The 18,358-nt window shown below is 48.2% G+C and overlaps 1 protein-coding gene across 1 annotated transcript in view; it reads right to left on the reverse strand.

Moving 5' to 3' along the window:
• Window positions 1–11,128: 11,128 nt before the first annotated feature.
• LOC122930811 (interferon alpha/beta receptor 1-like) overlaps window positions 11,129–18,358 on the reverse strand; it is a 35,306-nt gene continuing 28,076 nt past the window's right edge. Inside the window, exons 7-9 of the mRNA XM_044284428.1 lie at window positions 16,819–16,960; window positions 16,492–16,646; window positions 11,129–16,271 (exon numbers count right to left, since the gene is read on the reverse strand). Coding sequence (XP_044140363.1) covers window positions 16,059–16,271; window positions 16,492–16,646; window positions 16,819–16,960 — 510 coding nt within the window. The 3' untranslated portion in view covers window positions 11,129–16,058. The remainder of the gene's footprint in view (window positions 16,272–16,491; window positions 16,647–16,818; window positions 16,961–18,358) is intronic.

Consider the following 18,358-nt stretch of genomic DNA (forward strand, 5'->3'; position numbering starts at 1 on the left):
CAGGCTATCCCTCCGGTGGACTCAGAGGAGCCACCCTGGGACTGGAGAGCCCATGTCAGACAACTGCCGACCAGGCAAGAGATGGAACAGTTTATTGCACGCCTTGAAACCTCCTATAAGCAGGAACTTCATACCCTGTCCACCAATATACAAATAGTGGAGGAGAGGGTGGACGATATATCCTCCCATCAGGCTGAAATGTCATCCCGACTGGACGTGCTGGAAGATAAAGGGGTGCAGCGAGATCAACATATCAGCCAGCTCTATCGCCTACATGAGGATGTGGAAAATCGTAGTAGGCGCAACAATATCAGGCTGCGGGGCCTCCCTGAAGCTATCCCTTCTGCTGATCTTATCCACACTGTACAAGAATTGTTCAAGACGATCCTGAATAGACCGGTTTCGGATGACCTAGAAATTGACAGGGCGCACAGGACACTCGGCCCCCCAAACCCGGATCCTGCCAGACCCAGAGATGTGATATGTCGCCTACATTATTACTCCATCAAAGAGGAGATCATGCGTAAGGCGCGCAACACCGCCACGATCGAGTTCAGGGGAGCTCATATCTCTCTTTTGCAGGACTTGGCTCGCTCCACATTGCAACAAAGGAGAGCTCTTCGTCCCTTACTGGACTGCCTCCGTGAAAGGGACATCCCCTATATGTGGGGCTATCCGTTCCAGCTGGTGGTCAGAAGGGGGGGCAAGCGCTATGAACTGCGTGATCCGTCTGAGTTAGCTGACTTCTTGGCAGCGCTGGGTCTCCCTGATATTGAACTTCCTGACTGGTCCATTACCCCCCGATCCCGTCGAGATTCTCGGTTTGGAAGGCTGCCTCTCCAGGACGGAACAGAGGGATGGATGACAGGAGACAGCCTCTCTGATTGTGTCTCTTAGATAAGATTCGAAGAGTAGAATGTGCCCCCTTGCGCAGTTTCCCCATGGGGCCTCTTATGGTTTATGTCCAGCTCCCAAGTGCCCGACTTTTCTATATGCCTTAGGGTCGGGGTCCTCTTTTACCGGGATGAAGTAACCCATCTCACTAGGCATCCCTTCCCCACAGCTTGATCTATGGCTACCGGGTTTCCTGTTTGTTCGTTGGGAGGGGGTGCATTTTTACAGAGCGGCTCTCCCCCTTCTCTACCCGCCATCTATTTGAGGCGTGCAGAAGTACAGAGCTGGTCATACATACTCTCAGGCAGGTCTCTACACCTGCTGTTGGAAGACAGTTCCCTGTTTAACGTTTATTCGTTACTTACCTCATTTCCGAGTTTTTTTTTGATACCTTAGGGTGTCCCCCCTGTCTGGGATTGTGTCTTTTCCCTTTTTCTTCTTGTGGTCTTGTCTTGTCTGATCAGATTTCCCCTCCCATTATTTTGTGAATCGTCGTGTCCTTGTGTGTTTCTCTGCTGTGTGTTTTACCGTTGTGTGTTTTCCCCTCCCCCGTTCCTGTCACCTATCCTGTTAGGGTTTCCCTGTAATTTGGTCATGGCGCCTCCGACCACCCAGAGGGTTGACATCAAATTGGTCTCCCTGAATGTAAGGGGCTTTAATATCCCAGACAAACGGGCAATGATCCTAGCTGGGTTGCAAAAAGAAAAAGCTCAGATCCTACTTCTCCAGGAAACACATTTTAGGACGCACCATGTACCAAATTTCAGATCCAGAACGTACACCACTTGGTTCCATAGTACTAATCCAGATGCTAAAGCAAAAGGTGTCTCGATAGCGTTGAACAAAAATTTACCTTGCTCTGTTTTGGATTCTAGATCTTGCAGTACTGGGCGGTACGTCTTTGTCAAGCTGGCCATACATGGGAGAGTGTACACAGTAGGTAATATATATCTCCCGAACTCGGGTCAAGGTAAGGCATTTGCTGCTATTATGTCAAAAATGGAATCTTTCTTGGATGGTATTGTACTGCTGGGTGGGGACTTTAACTTACCTCTTGACCCGTCGCTGGACACCTCCCTTGGTAGATCACTAATCCCTCATTCGACCCTTACTAGGGTCCGCTCTGTTTTGCGGTCCAATAGGTTGGTGGATGTCTGGAGGGTGTTAAACCCGACGAGCCGTGATTACACATACTACTCCCCAGCTCATGACTCCTATAGTAGGATTGACTTGTTCTTTATCTCCCATCATGCTTTGTCTTATCAGCCTAAGGTGGATGTCGGATCGATATTGTGGTCAGATCATGCCCCAGTTTTTCTTACCCTGGCTCTACCTGATTTAGTTGCTAAGGAGTGGACTTGGCGGCTCAATGCACATTTATTGAAAGACATGGTCTGCAGGCAAGCCATAGAGAAATCCATCTCAGATTTCATGGTCACTCACGCCAATGACTCCACAGCTCCTCCTCTGCAGTGGGAAGCACTGAAGTGTGTTCTGAGGGTTTTTTTTATCCAACACGGCTCGAGATTGAAGAAAGAAAGGGAGGCACGCATGAGGAGCTTATCGGATGAGTTACTTCGCCTTGAATCCCTTCACAAGGGATCTCGTACCCCAGATCTGTTGTCAGAATTGTCCTCAGTGAGAGATAAATTGAGGGAGGAGATCAGCAGGAGACATGCACACGCTAGGGTAAGGTATCAGGGCTTTTTGTTTGAGAACGCCAATAAATGCGGATCGGCCCTTGCCAAACTGCTCCATCCTAAATCGTTGCAATCCTACATCCCTGAGATTAAGGATTCGCAAGGTAAGACTTTGCATCATCCTCTCCACATTGCTGAAGCCTTCAGAGAATATTATGCATCCTTGTATAATATCAAAGGCCAGTTCGCGGACATGCGGCCCTCTGACCTAGATGGTCGTATATCTTCCTATCTGGCTGAGACGGCCCTGCCTGCGGTTACGCCTGATCAGCGAGCTGACCTAGATTTACCCCTCTCTGAGACTGAGGTAAAAGTGGTGATTAAATCTCTTAAAGGCCACAAGAGTCCGGGGCCGGATGGATTTACTGGCGCTTTCTACAAGAGATTCCTTGATCTACTTAGCCCCGTGATGACAAAAGCGTTCAATTGCGTCTCTCCTGCTTGTCCCTTCCCTAAACAAGCCCTAGAGGCTCATGTCGTTGTCATTCCCAAGCCCAATAAGGATAGCACGGTTTGTGGTAACTATAGGCCGATATCTTTAATAAATTGTGACATTAAGATCTATTCCAAGATCCTGGCGAATAGGTTGCGGCTGATTCTACCGCAATGTATTGGCCTAGATCAAGTGGGTTTTGTCCCTGGCAGAGAAGCCAGAGACAATACCATACGCACTATCACATTGATTCACCATGTGCAAGAAAGTCGGATCGCTGTTGGCCTGATGTCTGTAGATGCCGAAAAGGCATTTGACAGGGTCCACTGGCGATTTATGTTGGCTTCCTTGCAACATCTTGGATTGGGACATAGGTTTATAGAATATGTGTCAGCCTTATATACTAATCCTACCGCTAGAGTTAGGGTTAATGGGATCCTAGCACCACCTTTTGAGATCCATAATGGAACCCGTCAGGGCTGCCCACTGTCCCCTCTCCTATATGTACTACAAATGGAACATCTCGCTCAGGCTATCCGCCTCAATCCCGACATCCCAGGTGTTTCCGTCAGGAATAGACAGCAGAAACTGGCGTTGTACGCTGACGATTTGCTCCTATACGTGTCATCCCCACATATCTCAATTCCATCTCTACTCCGAGAGTTTGACAGATTTGGCCACTTGAGCAATTTTAAAGTGAATCTCTCCAAGACGGAGCTACTCAACATTTCTCTGTCTGACGCGGATGTAAACTCCCTCAGAGCTAACTTTTCTTTTAAATGGAAAGAGCAGAGTTTGGTGCATCTGGGTGTTCAGATCCCGACGCAGCTACATATGCTTTTTTCACTCAACTACTTGCCTCTGCAGAGGAGAACGCTGGAGGACATGCAGAAATATTCCCTTAAAAAGTTGTCTTGGTTTGGTCGCATGTCCGCCTTCAAGATGGACATCCTACCGAGGTTTCTTTACCTCTTTCAGACCGTTCCGATACATGTACCACGGTAGTACTTCCAAGAGCTGCAGAAAGGCCTAAATAAATTCATATGGCAAGCTAGCAAACCTAGGTTAGGGAGGCAAGTCCTGACTAAACAGAAATCCTTGGGCGGGTTTGGCCTCCCAGACATGCTAATCTATCATAGCGCCTCTGTGCTAACCAGAATCAGGGACTGGCTTCATAAGGATGCTCAGAAGTTGTGGATAGGATTGGAGCAGTCTCTGTCTCCCCTTCCTCTTCAAGCGTTGCCTTGGCTTAAATTGGATAAACGGCCGGCTCCTGAATAATGGCCATACTTGGTAAGACATGCTCTATCAATCTGGGATAAGTGGATCTCCTTGGCACAGGTGTCGGCTAGACCAGGCCCCATGACCCCATTGCATGGCAATCCTGCATTTTTACCGGGCCTTCGACCATCTGCTTTTCTCATCAAAACTGTAGGGGATGGGATCTTGAGGGTTAAGGACTTAGTCACCTCGGGGCTCTTATCCTCCATTGACTACCTCAGACAAAATGTGGCTTTTGCACAAGTTTCATGGTTGGGGTATGCTCAGGTCAGGTCTTTTATGGGTCAGACGTTCCCTGGTGGAGTGGTAGGTCAGTTGACAGACTTCGACAAACTCTACCTGGCCTCCATTGACGGTCGCGGTACAATATCATCCATGTATCAGGTTCTGTTACATTCCCAGAATGGTGACAGAGCCCCTTGCTTCGCAAAATGGGAACGGGACTTGCAAGTTACCTTCTCGGCGGATGAGGTGGAGAAGATTTTTGCACTCTCCCATGGGATGTCCATGGCATCTCAAATTAAAGAAAAGAATTTTAAAATTGTCTCTAGATGGTACTACTGCCCTACTATTCTACACCAGATGTTCCCGTCGGTTCCTGATCACTGCTGGCGGTGTGAAAGAGAGCAAGGTTCCATGTTGCATATCTGGTGGGACTGCCAACTAATAAAACCGTTTTGGGAGAAAGTTTTGAGCATCTATACCAGCTATTCGAACCAGTCAGTAGCTAATACTCCTCAGGTTACACTGTTATCTCTAATTCCTGGCTCAATCTCACAAGTTAAGAAGGGCGCATTACGCCTCTTCTTGGCAGCGGCGCGCATGGTGATTCCAAGGCACTGGAAAACCACTACCCCTCCCACTTTGTCGGAATGGGCCAAGAAATTAAAACACATTCTCAGGATGGAAGAATTGATAGCGGATAGTCAGGAGAGAGGTGGGATTTACCAGAACAGATACAATTCTCTGATTCTCTTTTTAGATTCGCAGAGATTTGGGGATTGATGTGTCCCTGACTTTTTCCTTGGTAGGGTTCCTGTCGGGCGTATCCTCTCCTTAGTACCCTTCCCTATTCCTCTTCCCTTCTGTGTCTTTATGTCTATTGTGTGGTTGGGTCCTCCGTTTAGGTTTACTCACTTAGCGTGTGTATTTGGGCTTTCGGGGGTTAGAACATGGATAATGAATCTGCTTATTGATAGCTCTCCCTGCTTGGGGTTCCCTGTTTGGTTGGGACGCCAGTGTCCCACTAGTGATTAATGTCTCTATGATATTTCAGCTGTTTTTGAGGGTCCTGCGTGTCCCTGTGTTGGACTGTGTCCATATTACTTGTATCAATGTCTGTGATGTAATGAGTCACTTGCTTATAATAACCAAAAATGAATGAAATAAGATTATACATAAATTTTTGTCCTACGTTAGCGGAAAGTGAGACTTTGTGAGAAAAAAAAAAAATAAATCAATTTCCGCTAACTTATGCGGAAATTTTTTTTTTCTATGAACTTGCCAGGCCCCTCATTGGATACCTTGGGGTGTCTTCTTTCCAAAGTGGGGTCACATGTGGGGTATTTATACTGCCCTGGCTTTTTAGGGGCCCTAAAGCGTGAGAAGAAGCCTGGGATCCAAATGTCTAAAAATGCCCTCCTAAAAGGAATTTGGGCACCTTTGCGCATCTAGGCTGCAAAAAAGTGTGACACATCTGGTATCGCCGTACTCAGGAGAAGTTGGGGAATGTGTTTTGGGGTGTCATTTTACATATACCCATGCTGGGTGAGATAAACATCTTGATCAAATGCCAACTTTGTATAACAAAATTGGAAAAGTTGTCATTTGCCAGGATATTTCTCTCACCCAGCATGGGTATATGTAAAATGACACCCCAAAACACATTCCCCAACTTCTCATGAGTACGGCGATACCAGATGTGTGACACTTTTTTGCAGCCAAGGTGGGCAAAGGGGCACACATTCCAAAGTGCACCTTTCGGATTTCGCAGGCCATTTTTTACACATTTTGATTGCAAAGTACTTCTCACACATTTGGGCCCCTAAATTGCCAGGGTAGTATAACTACCCCACAAGTGACCCCATTTTGGAAAGAAGACACCCCAAGGTATTCCGTGAAGGGCATGGCGAGTTCCTAGAATTTTTAATTTTTGTTCGCAAGTTAGTGGAATATGAGACTTTGTAAGGAAAAAAGAGAAAAATAAAAAAAAAATCATCATTTTCCGCTAACTTGTGACAAAAATAAATAAATTCTAGGAACTCGCAGTGCCCCTCACGGAATACCTTGGGGTGTCTTCTTTCCAAAATGGGGTCACTTGTGGCGTAGTTATACTGCCCTGGCAATTTAGGGGCCCAAATGTGTGAGAAGTACCTTGCAATCAAAATGTGTAAAAAATGGCCTGCAAAATCTGAAAGGTGCACTTTGGAATATGTGCCCCTTTGCCCACCTTGGCAGCAAAAAAGTGTGACACATCTGGTATCGCCGTACTCAGGAGAAGTTGGGGAATGTGTTTTGGGGTGTCATTTTACATATACCCATGCTGGATGAGAGAAATATCTTGGCAAAAGACAACTTTTCCCATTTTTTTATACAAAGTTGGCATTTGACCAAGATATTTTTCTCACCCAGCATGGGTATATGTAAAATGACACCCCAAAACACATTCCCCAACTTCTCCTGAGTACGGCGATACCAGATGTGTCACACTTTTTTGCTGCCAAGGTATTCTGTGAGGGGCATGGTGAGTTCCTAGAATTTTTTATTTTTTGTCGCAAGTTAGTGGAATATGAGACTTTGTAAGAAAAATAAAAAAATAAAAAATCATCATCATTTTCCGCTAACTTGTGACAAAAAATTAAAAGTTCTATGAACTCACTATGCCCATCAGCGAATACCTTAGGGTGTCTACTTTCCGAAATGGGGTCATTTGTGGGGGTTTTCTACTGTTTGGGCATTGTAGAACCTCAGGAATCATGACAGGTGCTCAGAAAGTCAGAGCTGTTTCAAAAAGCGGAAATTCACATTTTTGTACCATAGTTTGTAAATGCTATAACTTTTACCCAAACCATTTTTTTTTTTTTGCCCAAACATTTTTTTTTATCAAAGACATGTAGAACAATAAATTTGGCGAAAAATTTATATATGGATGTCGTTTTTTTTGCAAAATTTTACAGCTGAAAGTGAAAAATGTCTTTTTTTGCAAAAAAATCGTTACATTTTGATTAATAACAAAAAAAGTAAAAATGTCAGCAGCAATAAAATACCACCAAATGAAAGCTCCATTAGTGAGTAGAAAAGGAGGTAAAATTCATTTGGGTGGTAAGTTGCATGACCGAGCGATAAACGGTGAAAGTAGTGTAGTGCCGAAGTGTAAAAAGTGCTCTGGTCATGAAGGGGGTTTCAGCTAGCGGGGCTGAAGTGGTTAATAGTGGCCCTTGCCCTCTTAACAGTGGTCTCCACAGCGGCCTGCCCCCTTAACAGTAACATCCACAGTGAACGCCTCTATAACAGTGACCTCCACAGTGCTCGTCCCTTTAACAGTGACCTCCACAGTGCTCGTCCCTTTAACAGTGACCTCCACAGCGCCCTGCCCCTTTAATGCTAGGGCTACATGATGACATGTGTCGCGCGACATTTTGTCTCAACAATTTTTATGATAGGCTATGGTGTCGCACTGCGACATGTTACGACTGCGACACAACAGTTGCAAAAATCCCTCCATTGATGTCGCACCAATGTCGAGCTACACATCTAGCAGTGTAGTTGTGCCCTATGTGTCGTGCGACTTATTGTCGTCGTGTAGTCCTAGCCTAAAGCTGACCTACAGCAGTGAAGAAAAATGGCTGGGTTGTTATGGAAACCTGGAGTAAAACTGTGTGTATGTGGAGACTAAGGACCTGCGAGCTTCTATTGGCTGATAAGGGACATGTGACTGTGTGTATGGCAGTTGGGATATGAAGAGAAAGACTTGCAGGTTTGTATTGGCTAATGCAGGTAATTTTTGGGAATATCTCAGGAACGGTACGCCCTAGAGAGCTGTGACCCCGACAAGATTTATTTCCAGGTAGCAAGGGATGTGTATACCAAGTTTCGTTGAAATCGATGGTTGCGTTTTTGAGTGGTCGCGGAACATACATACATACACTCACACACATACAAATATCCTTCTTTATATATATATAGATTGACAAAAGTATAAAAAAATTGCATTTTTTTTGCATGTGGTGGTGCAAATACGCAAAGCATCACACAGTGTCACCATAGAGTGCACACAGATAATGCTGCCATATGTACACATAACCTACAGTATTATACAGGTCATACATAATGCTGCCATACTGTACAAATAATATGGTTATACATTGTATAATTCCACATATAAATACAAAACCTATGTACATAACATATATAAAGTCTTAGTCTATAAGTAATACAGTTGCAAGGGTAGTTTACTGTATCATTTGATTGTATTATCGAAATGTATGTACCTACTTCTTTATCCTCTGATGGGGTCTTTTTTTATTTCTGTATATTGAAAAATTGTTAATAAAAACTGATTAAAAAAAACTAGATTTTTGTACTCATTGTAAAATCAGTTTCTCTTCCGTTCATCGGTGGACACAGGCCTTGACCATGGGTATAGCTGTTGCCGCTAGGAGGCGGACACTAAGCCCACAAAGTGTAAGCTCCTCCCCTTCAGCTATACCCTTCCTGCAGGGACCAAGCTCATCAGTTTAGTGCAAAAGCAGTAGGAGAAGCCGGACATAAGAAAACCACATTATGTGCAAACCCAGCACCACACAGGCCCGAAAAGGCCCATAAACAAAAGAATGGGTGGGAGCTGTGTCCCCAATGAACAGAAGAGGAACAGATTTTATGGAGAGTACAAAAATCAAGTTTTCTCATCCGTGTCATTGGGGGACACAGGCCTTGATCATGGGACGTTCCAGAGCAGTCCCTGAGGGTGGGCGTAACTACAACCCCCCTGCCAATCAGAGAACCACTGTTTGCAAAACTACGCCCCAAAGAAGCGTCAGAAGATGCAAAGCTGTGCACTCTGTAAAACTTGGAAAAAGTATGCAAAGACGACCAGGTCGCCGCCTTGCACACCTGAAGGGCCGAAGCCCCGTGATGCACCACCCAAGAGGCCCCACTGCCCGAAGCCGAATGAGCAGTCAACCGGAAGGGCGGGGACCCGGTCCTTAACGCGGTATGCTTCCACAATAGCCAAACTAATCCATCTGGAAATGGAAGTCTTTGATGCTGCCAGCCCTCGTCTCAGCCTCTCTGGAATCACGAACAGGGAATCCGTCCACCTGAAAGATGCCATCTGGGACAGATAGATAAGCACTGCACGCACCAGATCCAGAGTATGGAACCACTGTTCTCGAGGATGAGACAGGTCCGGACAAAATGAAGGAAGAATAATCTCCTTTAGATGGAATGTCGACACCACCTTCGGCAAGAATGACTGCACAGGGTGAAGGACCACCTTATCCTGATGGAGGACCAGGAAAGGCGACCGACATGACAAAGCCGCGAGTTCCAACACTCTACGGATAGAAGTAATTGCAAACAAAAAAGCCACCTTATAAGACAGGAAGCGCAGCGACACCTGCTGCAAAGGCTCAAACGGAGAAGATTGGAGAGCGTTGAGCACTAGATTAAGATCCCAAGGAATCAATGGAGAATGGAAACATGTGCCACCCCCTGCAGAAAAGTCAGAACCTCCGAAAGCGAAGCTAAATTTCGCTGAAAAAGAAGGGAGAGAGCCGACACTTGCCCTTTGAGAGAGCTGAGAGCCAGCCCCAAGTCCATGCCCGACTGCAGGACAGCCAAAAGTCGAGGCAAAGAAAAACGAATGGGAGACAGCTGTCTCTGCTCGCACCAACTAAACTAGGACTTCCAAGTCTGGTGGTAGATTTTGGAAGACGACGGCTTCCTGGCATGAATCATAGTCTGAACCACTGCATCCGAAAAATTCAGAGCCTTCAGTACGGCGGCTTCCACAGCCATGCCGTCAAAAGTAGCGACCCTAAATTTGGGTGGAAGATCGGCCCCTGCAACAGCAAGTCCTTCCGAAAGGAAGACACCAAGGTTTGTCGGCGAGAAATGCAACTAGGGATGCGTGCCACACCCTTTGCGGCCAATCTGGGGCCACGAGAATGATGGGCTGTCCCTCGGACCTGATCTTCCTGAAAAGCCGCGGAATGAGCAAAAGAGGCGGGAACACGTAAGGAAACGTGAACCGACTCAACGGCATCACCAGTGCATCACATGCCAGGGCCCTGGGGTTCCTGGGACCGTGCGCCGAAGTCCTCGACCTTGTTGTTAAACTGTGAGGCCATGAGATCCACATTCAGCTGACCCCACCTCTCGCAGATGTCCCGAAAGACTTGCGGGTGAGGAGCCCATTCGCCGGGATTGAGACGCTCCCGGGTGAGAAAGTCCACAATCCAGTTGTCTACGCCTGGAATATGAACTGCCGATAGCGCCGGAACATGTTTCTCTGCCCAGCTGAAAATCAGTACCGTCTCCTCCATAACTGTCGGGGGCCGGGTGCCACCCTGGTGATTGATGTATGCCACCGCCGTGGAGTTGTAGGACTGCACCCGCACCGGACAACCCCTGAGATGGTCGGCCCAATGTCACAAAGAGAACATCCACCATCTGAAGGGCAAGGAGACGCATTGGCCGATCCAAGGAGGCTGGGGAGTAAGCCCAGCTGCACAGAATGGCTCGCTGAAGCGTTCTGGTATGGAATTGAGTAGAGAGAAGAATCTGCAGACGAAGAGCAGATAGTTTTTCTAGAGGCAAGAACACCTTGGCCTAAAATGGACCTACTGCGAACCGGATAAACCTCTGATGACTGACACATATGGGCACGTTAAGATAAGCGTCCTTGATGTCTATCGAGGACAGGTACTTCCCCCGGTTCCATGGACGCAATGACCGACCTCAGTGACTCCATCCGAAATCTGCGGATGCGAAGGAAGCGGCTACACGCCTAGAGGTCCAGAACGGGACGGACCATCCCCTTTTTGGGAACCACAAAGAGATTGGAGTAAAACCCCTGAAAACGGTCTTGTGCAGGAAACAGGACAATCACACCTTGCTGCAGCAGCGTGTGAATTGCCAGAAAAAAAGAATCTGCGGCTGCGGGGGAGACGACTGAAAAAAAGGGACGGAGGGGAGGACTTGAAGTCCAGCTTGTAGCCCTCTGCAATGATCTCCCTGACCCATGTAGACGTGAGCCAGCCAAACAGACCGAAAAACATGAAGCCGGCCGCCCACCCTAACGGAGGGCGCTGGGAGCCGCCCGTCATGCAGCAGAACTCTTAGGGTTAAAGGACTTGGAGCCCTGTTGACAGAAATGCCAGGAAGGCCGCGGCTTAAAGGAAGGCTTGCGCTTCTGGCCTGCGGCCGACTTATCGGACGCTACCTTGGGGCCGGAAAAACTCCGAAAGGGACGAAAAAAAGGCTTCCGCTTTTTTGACTTATTAGACCGCTCCCGGTTCTGTGGTAAATAAGTGCTCTTACGATCTGTAGCGTCTGAAATTATCTCATCCAGGTGCTTACCAAAAATTCTGCTGCCGGTAAAGGGGAGGGCCGTCAGGGTCCCCTTTTGAAGCAATATCCGCCACCCAGCAGGAGAGCCATAGGGTACGGCGAATAGCCACCAACAGGGCTGACGAGCGAGCCATAAACCTGGCCGCGTCCAAAGATGCTTCACAAATATATGCACTGGCATGCGAGAGCTGCAGGGCCACATCAGCAAGTTCCCCCGAGGGGACTCCCGAGTCGAGACTCTGACGTAAATTAATTGCCCACTCTCCCATAGCCCCCATGTAGAGGCAAACACCGGCTGCAGCGCGGTGCCTACTGCTTCAAATGAAGATTTTGCAAACGCTTCCAGCTTCTTATTTTTGATATCAGAAAGAGAAGCCCCATCCGCCATTGGCAAGGTAGTATGTTTAGCCAAGCGGGAAACTGACGTGTCCACTATAGGTGGAGCTGACCATTTCTTAGTCAAATCCTCTGGAAAAGGATGTTCAAGCGTTTGGAAACATGAAATGCTTATCATGGAAATTCCACTCCTTGGAGAGAAAGGAATCAAACTCCTGGTGGCTGGGGAAACACTTGTGCGAATGACGGGACTTCCTAAAGGAAACACCCGCGCAGGCAGATGACGGACCTGGATCCTCAATCTGCAACGTCTCAATAAGTGCCGTAATTAAATTGTCCACCATGGAGGATAGTTTGGGCGACTGACCCTCCGGTGAGACAACATCCTCATCTGACCGTCTCTCCTCAGAACATGCTTTTTCAGCTGAGCACATGTCGGAGTGAGACTCTCTAGCAGGAGGAGAGGCCGAGGACACACAGAACCCCTTTTAAGGGAAGAAGTTCTGGTCCATTTTGTGGGGCGGTCGCGATGGGCATGAGCCCCAGAGTCGGACCGGTCAGAGGACTGCCCCAAAGTCTTCTGCCCCCTTGGCTCCAGCCGGATCACCACCTTTGGTGTGCGGCCCCTTGGTGAGGGACGCTACACCGGAACAGAGGGGACTTTCGCTGGGGCGGCAGTGGTGATGCGATTGCTGGAGGAATACAGAGGTTTTTATGGGAACCTCTGGTCCTCATTTTCTTCCGGAGAGCGGGAACGAGCAGGGAGTTTGGGCAACCCCCTGGTCTCCCGTCTTCTGCCGACAAACGCCCCAATATATCCACAATAGCTTTGTTGGTATTGGAGACATCCTGCACCACCCGGGGAACGCGCCCATTCCGGTTCTTCCATAAGTTGGGCAGCGGCGCAGCACATGCAAAGCAGAGGGAGTCTGACTGAGGGAATGGAAATTTTGAGCAGGCAAAATGAAGCACCAAAGGGACTGCCTGCTTCGGGACCTGGGGCCTGGGTTCAGACATAATGACACCCCTGTCACCCCAGGCAAATGGGAAGGTTAGGCCCTGCAAGAAGGGACAAACAACACTTACCCAGCTTGTGTCCCTCCAAAAGCCAGTCAGACCCTCATTTCCCGCCAGGAGCTTTAAAAACCCAGAAGTGGGAGGAGTCCACTCTCCCACTGCTCTGCCACTGACGTGGGGGCGGGGCGGACAGAAGCCCTGCGCTGTCGGCTCCAATGCCCGTTTATCCCCCCCCCCCCCCCGGCATCCCCGAGCTGTCTCAGATATTGGCCAGGGACAATAAGCCATGGGGGGACCCTGCATAAATAGGCTGCACAGAAGCCAGGGCTCCATTAACAACGGCCCCGGCTGCCCCAGAACCGATGCGCCGACCCGGAAGCGGCGCTCAGGGGAGTAAACCCCGCCACTACCTCTTCCGGTGAACTCCAGAGAACGCTGTTAGCCCGGGAAGCCGCAGCAGACGCACGCCGTGTACAAAGAAAGCAGCCACCCCCTTGCTGCAGCAGTGTCCCAAGTATGTTAACCCTTAAAGGAGATTGCTGCCCAAGTCCACACGTGGGGAGGACAGAATACTGGCCGGGGTACTGAGGGGGTTACTGGAGGGAGGGTGGAGGGGAGCACTGCTCCTACTCACCTGTCCGACATCTTTTGCCCCCCTAACTCCAGCCGAATCACCACCTTCGGTGTGCGGCCACTTGGTGAGGGACGCTACACCAGAAACGGAGGGGACTTTCACTGGAGAGGCCGTGGTGATGCGCTTGCTGGCGGGAGACAGAGGTTTTTTACAGGGACCTCTGATCCTCCTTTTCTTCTAGAGAGCGGTAACGAGCAGGGGGTTTGGGTGACCCCCTGGTCTCCCGTCTCCTGGGTGGGAGTGCAGGCAGTTTTTACCCGGACTGCCTGAAGCTTCCCGCTAGAAAAAAGAGAGACAAAGTTAGTAAATCAGCAGACCTGCAACGCAGGAAGGTCTGCCTCCTACAGACACTAAGCTTAAACTGATGAGCTTGGTCCCTGCAGGAAGGGTATAGCTGAAGAGGGAGGAGCTTACACTTTGTGTGCTTAGTGTCCGCCTCCTAGCGGCAACAGCTATACCCATGGTCAAGGCCTGTGTCCCCCAATGAGATGGGTAAGAAAAAGGGGTCTCCAACCATTAACAAGTATGGTATATCAACCCCCGATCTAGTGCTCTGTGAACAATAGCAATTAAAGTGCAGCAAAAAGCTGAAGGGGCCATGGCACTTTACAGAGAGCACTTTGCCTCCTTCATTTTAGGCATGTGGTGGTCGGGGTCAGACCCCCGGCCTGTGTAACTCTTTAGCGTATTAAAAGCATGTGATATCAGTAAAGGAAAATGCATAAAAAACACTCTTATAAAGAGTCTTAAAATGTACACCAAACAGTGTAGTACAGAGATTCACTATTTAAAGGGAATGCCCGTCCTTAAACACTATTTTTAGTTTTTGTTTTGTTTTTTAATTCTGTGCTCAGTAATATGCCTTCATAGGATTGGAGAACCCTTTGTTTTTTTAGTTAGAACTGCATAGACATATATTTAAAAGAGAACATGCTGTTACCTACAACCGCCACTGGAGGGAGCTCAATGCATACTGTACATACATAGACCCCAATAATATACGGGATGCGGTAGCTCCTACGCTCCCACTAGTAGTGACTGCAGTTACAATGGCTTTAGGTTAAAGGGATTGTGTTATCTGAGACCTTGCAGGCATGTCGCTAGGATAAGCCATCAAAGTCAGATAGGCACGGATCTTAGAGGTGGGACCTGCACCTATCTCCAGAAGGGAACCCAGAAAGTAGAGTGCAACTCATATGCGCACTGTGCTCTCCATTCATTTCTATCGGAGTTCCAAAAAAAGCAGAATGAGCGTGCTCGGCTATTTTCAGAAAAGTCCCATAGAAATCAATGGAGAGTGCACCATGCCTGCGTGGCCACAGCTCCATTCACTTCTATGGGACTGCAGGAAATAGCTAAGCCAGCTGACGGCTATTTTCTGAAGTCCCACAGAGCTGTTCTCCGATCATTTCGGGGGTCCCATTCTGGTGATAGGTGCCGGTCCCGGAGTTGGGACCCGCACCTATCTGACACTGATGCCATATGATAGTGACACGCCAGCAATGTCTGAGATGGAACAAGGTTTAAGCCAACACCAATCTGCAACACGTGTGGTTGGATGGAAGATCTAGCCGAACAGCACGGACATTCTGCAACACCTGCACGAGTGCGTCAGTTGCCTACTAGCGCCTCTCTACAGAGCAGAGCGGTATTACATGTTCTGTGCCACAATGTACAGTACAGTATTTCGACAGCACAGAATTCTGAACCTAACCTAACCACCCTAAGTGGAGAGACCCTATATATGGCCCGGGGCCACGTTAAAGGGGTTGTCCGACTGTTCAATACCGATGACGTCAGAGATTCAGACCCTGACCAGCACAATATCGATAGGACTGATCTGTCGCCATTTGCCGTGCTGTGCCTGGGTACTTGACGGACATCTTGCAAGATGGTGATCTGTGTATAAAATGGTCTGGAAGCCCCTATTGAAGCACCAAAGAAAAATATCAAAAAGACTGCGCCCCCCCCATGCCAAGGCATGTTTGTATTCAAGTCGCTGCCCATGGAAAGAGGGGGCTGTGCAACTGGGTGGTGGGAAGCTGAGCAGCACTCCCTTCTCCACCGGATCTGGACTGTCGGCCCTTAGGGGGAGGGAAACTGTCCCTTCTATGAACCTCCTCCATCATCGCCTGTAGGAGGAGAACCACCAGTCTCCGACCACAGCTATACCGTCCCCAATACACAAGGATCACTGGGCGCACGTTCCGGCCTCCCCTGTGCTTTGACCCTCATCTGAATAGTTTCCAGAATCCTGGCTGCTGGCTTGAGGGGAGCTTTTAGAATGAATCTGCACCAAATCTTCAGTATGGGAGTTCCGGACAATGGAGCAGCGGTCTGTGGTCTCTTCTTCAGGCAGTAAAAACGCACGCTTGGTAGAATCCACGGACGACTCGCCAAAACCCTGAAAAAACAAAATAACACTAAGAATATAACATTAAAGTGAGTGGAATGTTCTTAGCTAAAACCTGTCCCGGCAGGCGGCAGTGTATCCCTGGCGGCAGTGTATCCGAGCCCTCGCTCCTGTAACCAGCCGCATGTCAGGAGTCCACTATCAGGTATGTACACGTGGCGTCCCGGGACGTAGACCTGATGGACGTGGCCCTTCTGATCTCGTCTCCTACCTGCTCGATGCATGATGGCAGTCTGCTGGAAGGGAAGAATGTATGCTTGATGTAACGCTTTAAGGGGCAGAAGCAGATGTAGAGAAGGACAGAAAGAAGGACTACTCCAAAAATGGTGAATCCGATTATCCATTCAACCATATAGGACCTGGGATCTAGAAGAAAAGAGAAGACAACATATTTATTTCATCTGAACAGGACAAGGACTGCGGGAGGGGGGGGGGGGGCTAAATGTGTATAGAAAGTAATAATATATACTGTATGACCGACGGAAACCACTGAGTATGTAATTCCTTTTATCTATCTATCATTTGGCTCTTCACGCACCTGTTGTGATGCAGTCAACCTGGCTGTACAGGCTGCTCCTGTCACTGTCTTTGCACTTCATCTTTGCTTTGGCGCAGTAAGTGGTTGAATCTTTCAGAGACTCAATCTTGAAAAATGGCCGCTTCTCTTCTTTAACCGTTACCTATAACACAGGAAAACACATAAGACGCTGGTCAGGTAAAAATGCCCAACATGATTCCTGACGGGCCCCTGACAGGGCTCTACAAATTAACATCTAAAATTCATATTACGCTTTATAGGGTCTATAGATAACAGTGGGGGAAGGGAGGTGCTCAGAGTGCATTTCTGGTTCAGAAAATCAGTTGTCACTTTTTTTTATTTCAGCCATGGTCCTGACCAAGTGGAAAAACTTCAGCTGACATACATTTCTGGTCAGTGACTGTAAGTTCAGTTCAGACAAAGTGTTTTTTAACTTCTCATCTGTTTAACCCCTTCCTAAAATGTGATCTACATGTATGTCATCAGTAGGGCTCCCCACATAGATGTGCACCATAGTGATCGCAGGGGCCCAGCAGTAGTCCACGCAAAACCCATGGGAGCTGTGACTGACAGCCGAGCTCTTATTGTAATGGCCAGGATTGGCGATAACTCCCATCCCAGCCATTTAACCCCTTAGGGTGGTTTAAACTGGATAGGGCTCCCTCAGTCACTCCATCGACACCCCGCTCTCTGCAATGCGACTGCGGGTGTCAATGATTGCTATGGCAGCTGATGGCCTCTAGAAGTATTGGACTGTATTATAGAAAAAGAAGAAAAGAGAGGCACAGAACCTGAGCGCACTCTGTTCATTGCGGGTGTCGGCAGCGATATACAACGGACACTCAGCTGCAATGGGGGGTGGATCAGAGATAACTCTGATCCTGGTTCTTTCAATGGTTTATCCAGTGGAATAAAGTAAGGTATTATACATGTGTGTAACGTACCTTGATTACAAATGTCCAAGCCTTCTATCACTTGTTTGCAGACTGAAAGTTCTGGAGGAAATTGCTCACGAGACCAAAGAGGTTTGGCTTTCTACCTAGGGTTTGGCGTTGCACCAATATGGCCTCCCTCTAGGGTCACGTCATTCTCCCCTCTTGTATCTAGTTTGGAAATGTTTTAACCAAGGTACTTTACACATAAGTATGAGATCTTCCGAATTTTAAAAACAATTTTATTTTGCTGAACAACCCCTTTAACCCCTAAGGTCAATAGATGGGCGCAGAAGTGGAGCGGTTAGATGGACTGAAGCGGCTACTGTTGTCCCCCTCCGCGGCGAAGCGATTGCAAGCTGCAGCCAGGGTCCTTGTGAAGGTCCCCAGACCCACCGTCTTAGGACACCTATCACGCCCTGCCAGAGGAAGTGGCTGATGTACAGACTGCTCACTGCTCCCTTATCACTCACGCTGCATCAAATAAAAGGCAGTATCCAGAGCGCGGTGCCCGTTACTGACCCCACAGGTCCTGCAAGCTGTCGACCTTTATTCGACCATGCCCAAATAAATCAACCTTCTTTCTCCTCAAACCTTGTGGAGCAAAA

This window comes from Bufo gargarizans, chromosome 3 (genome assembly GCF_014858855.1).
Source record: "Bufo gargarizans isolate SCDJY-AF-19 chromosome 3, ASM1485885v1, whole genome shotgun sequence".
Taxonomy (NCBI): domain Eukaryota; kingdom Metazoa; phylum Chordata; class Amphibia; order Anura; family Bufonidae; genus Bufo; species Bufo gargarizans.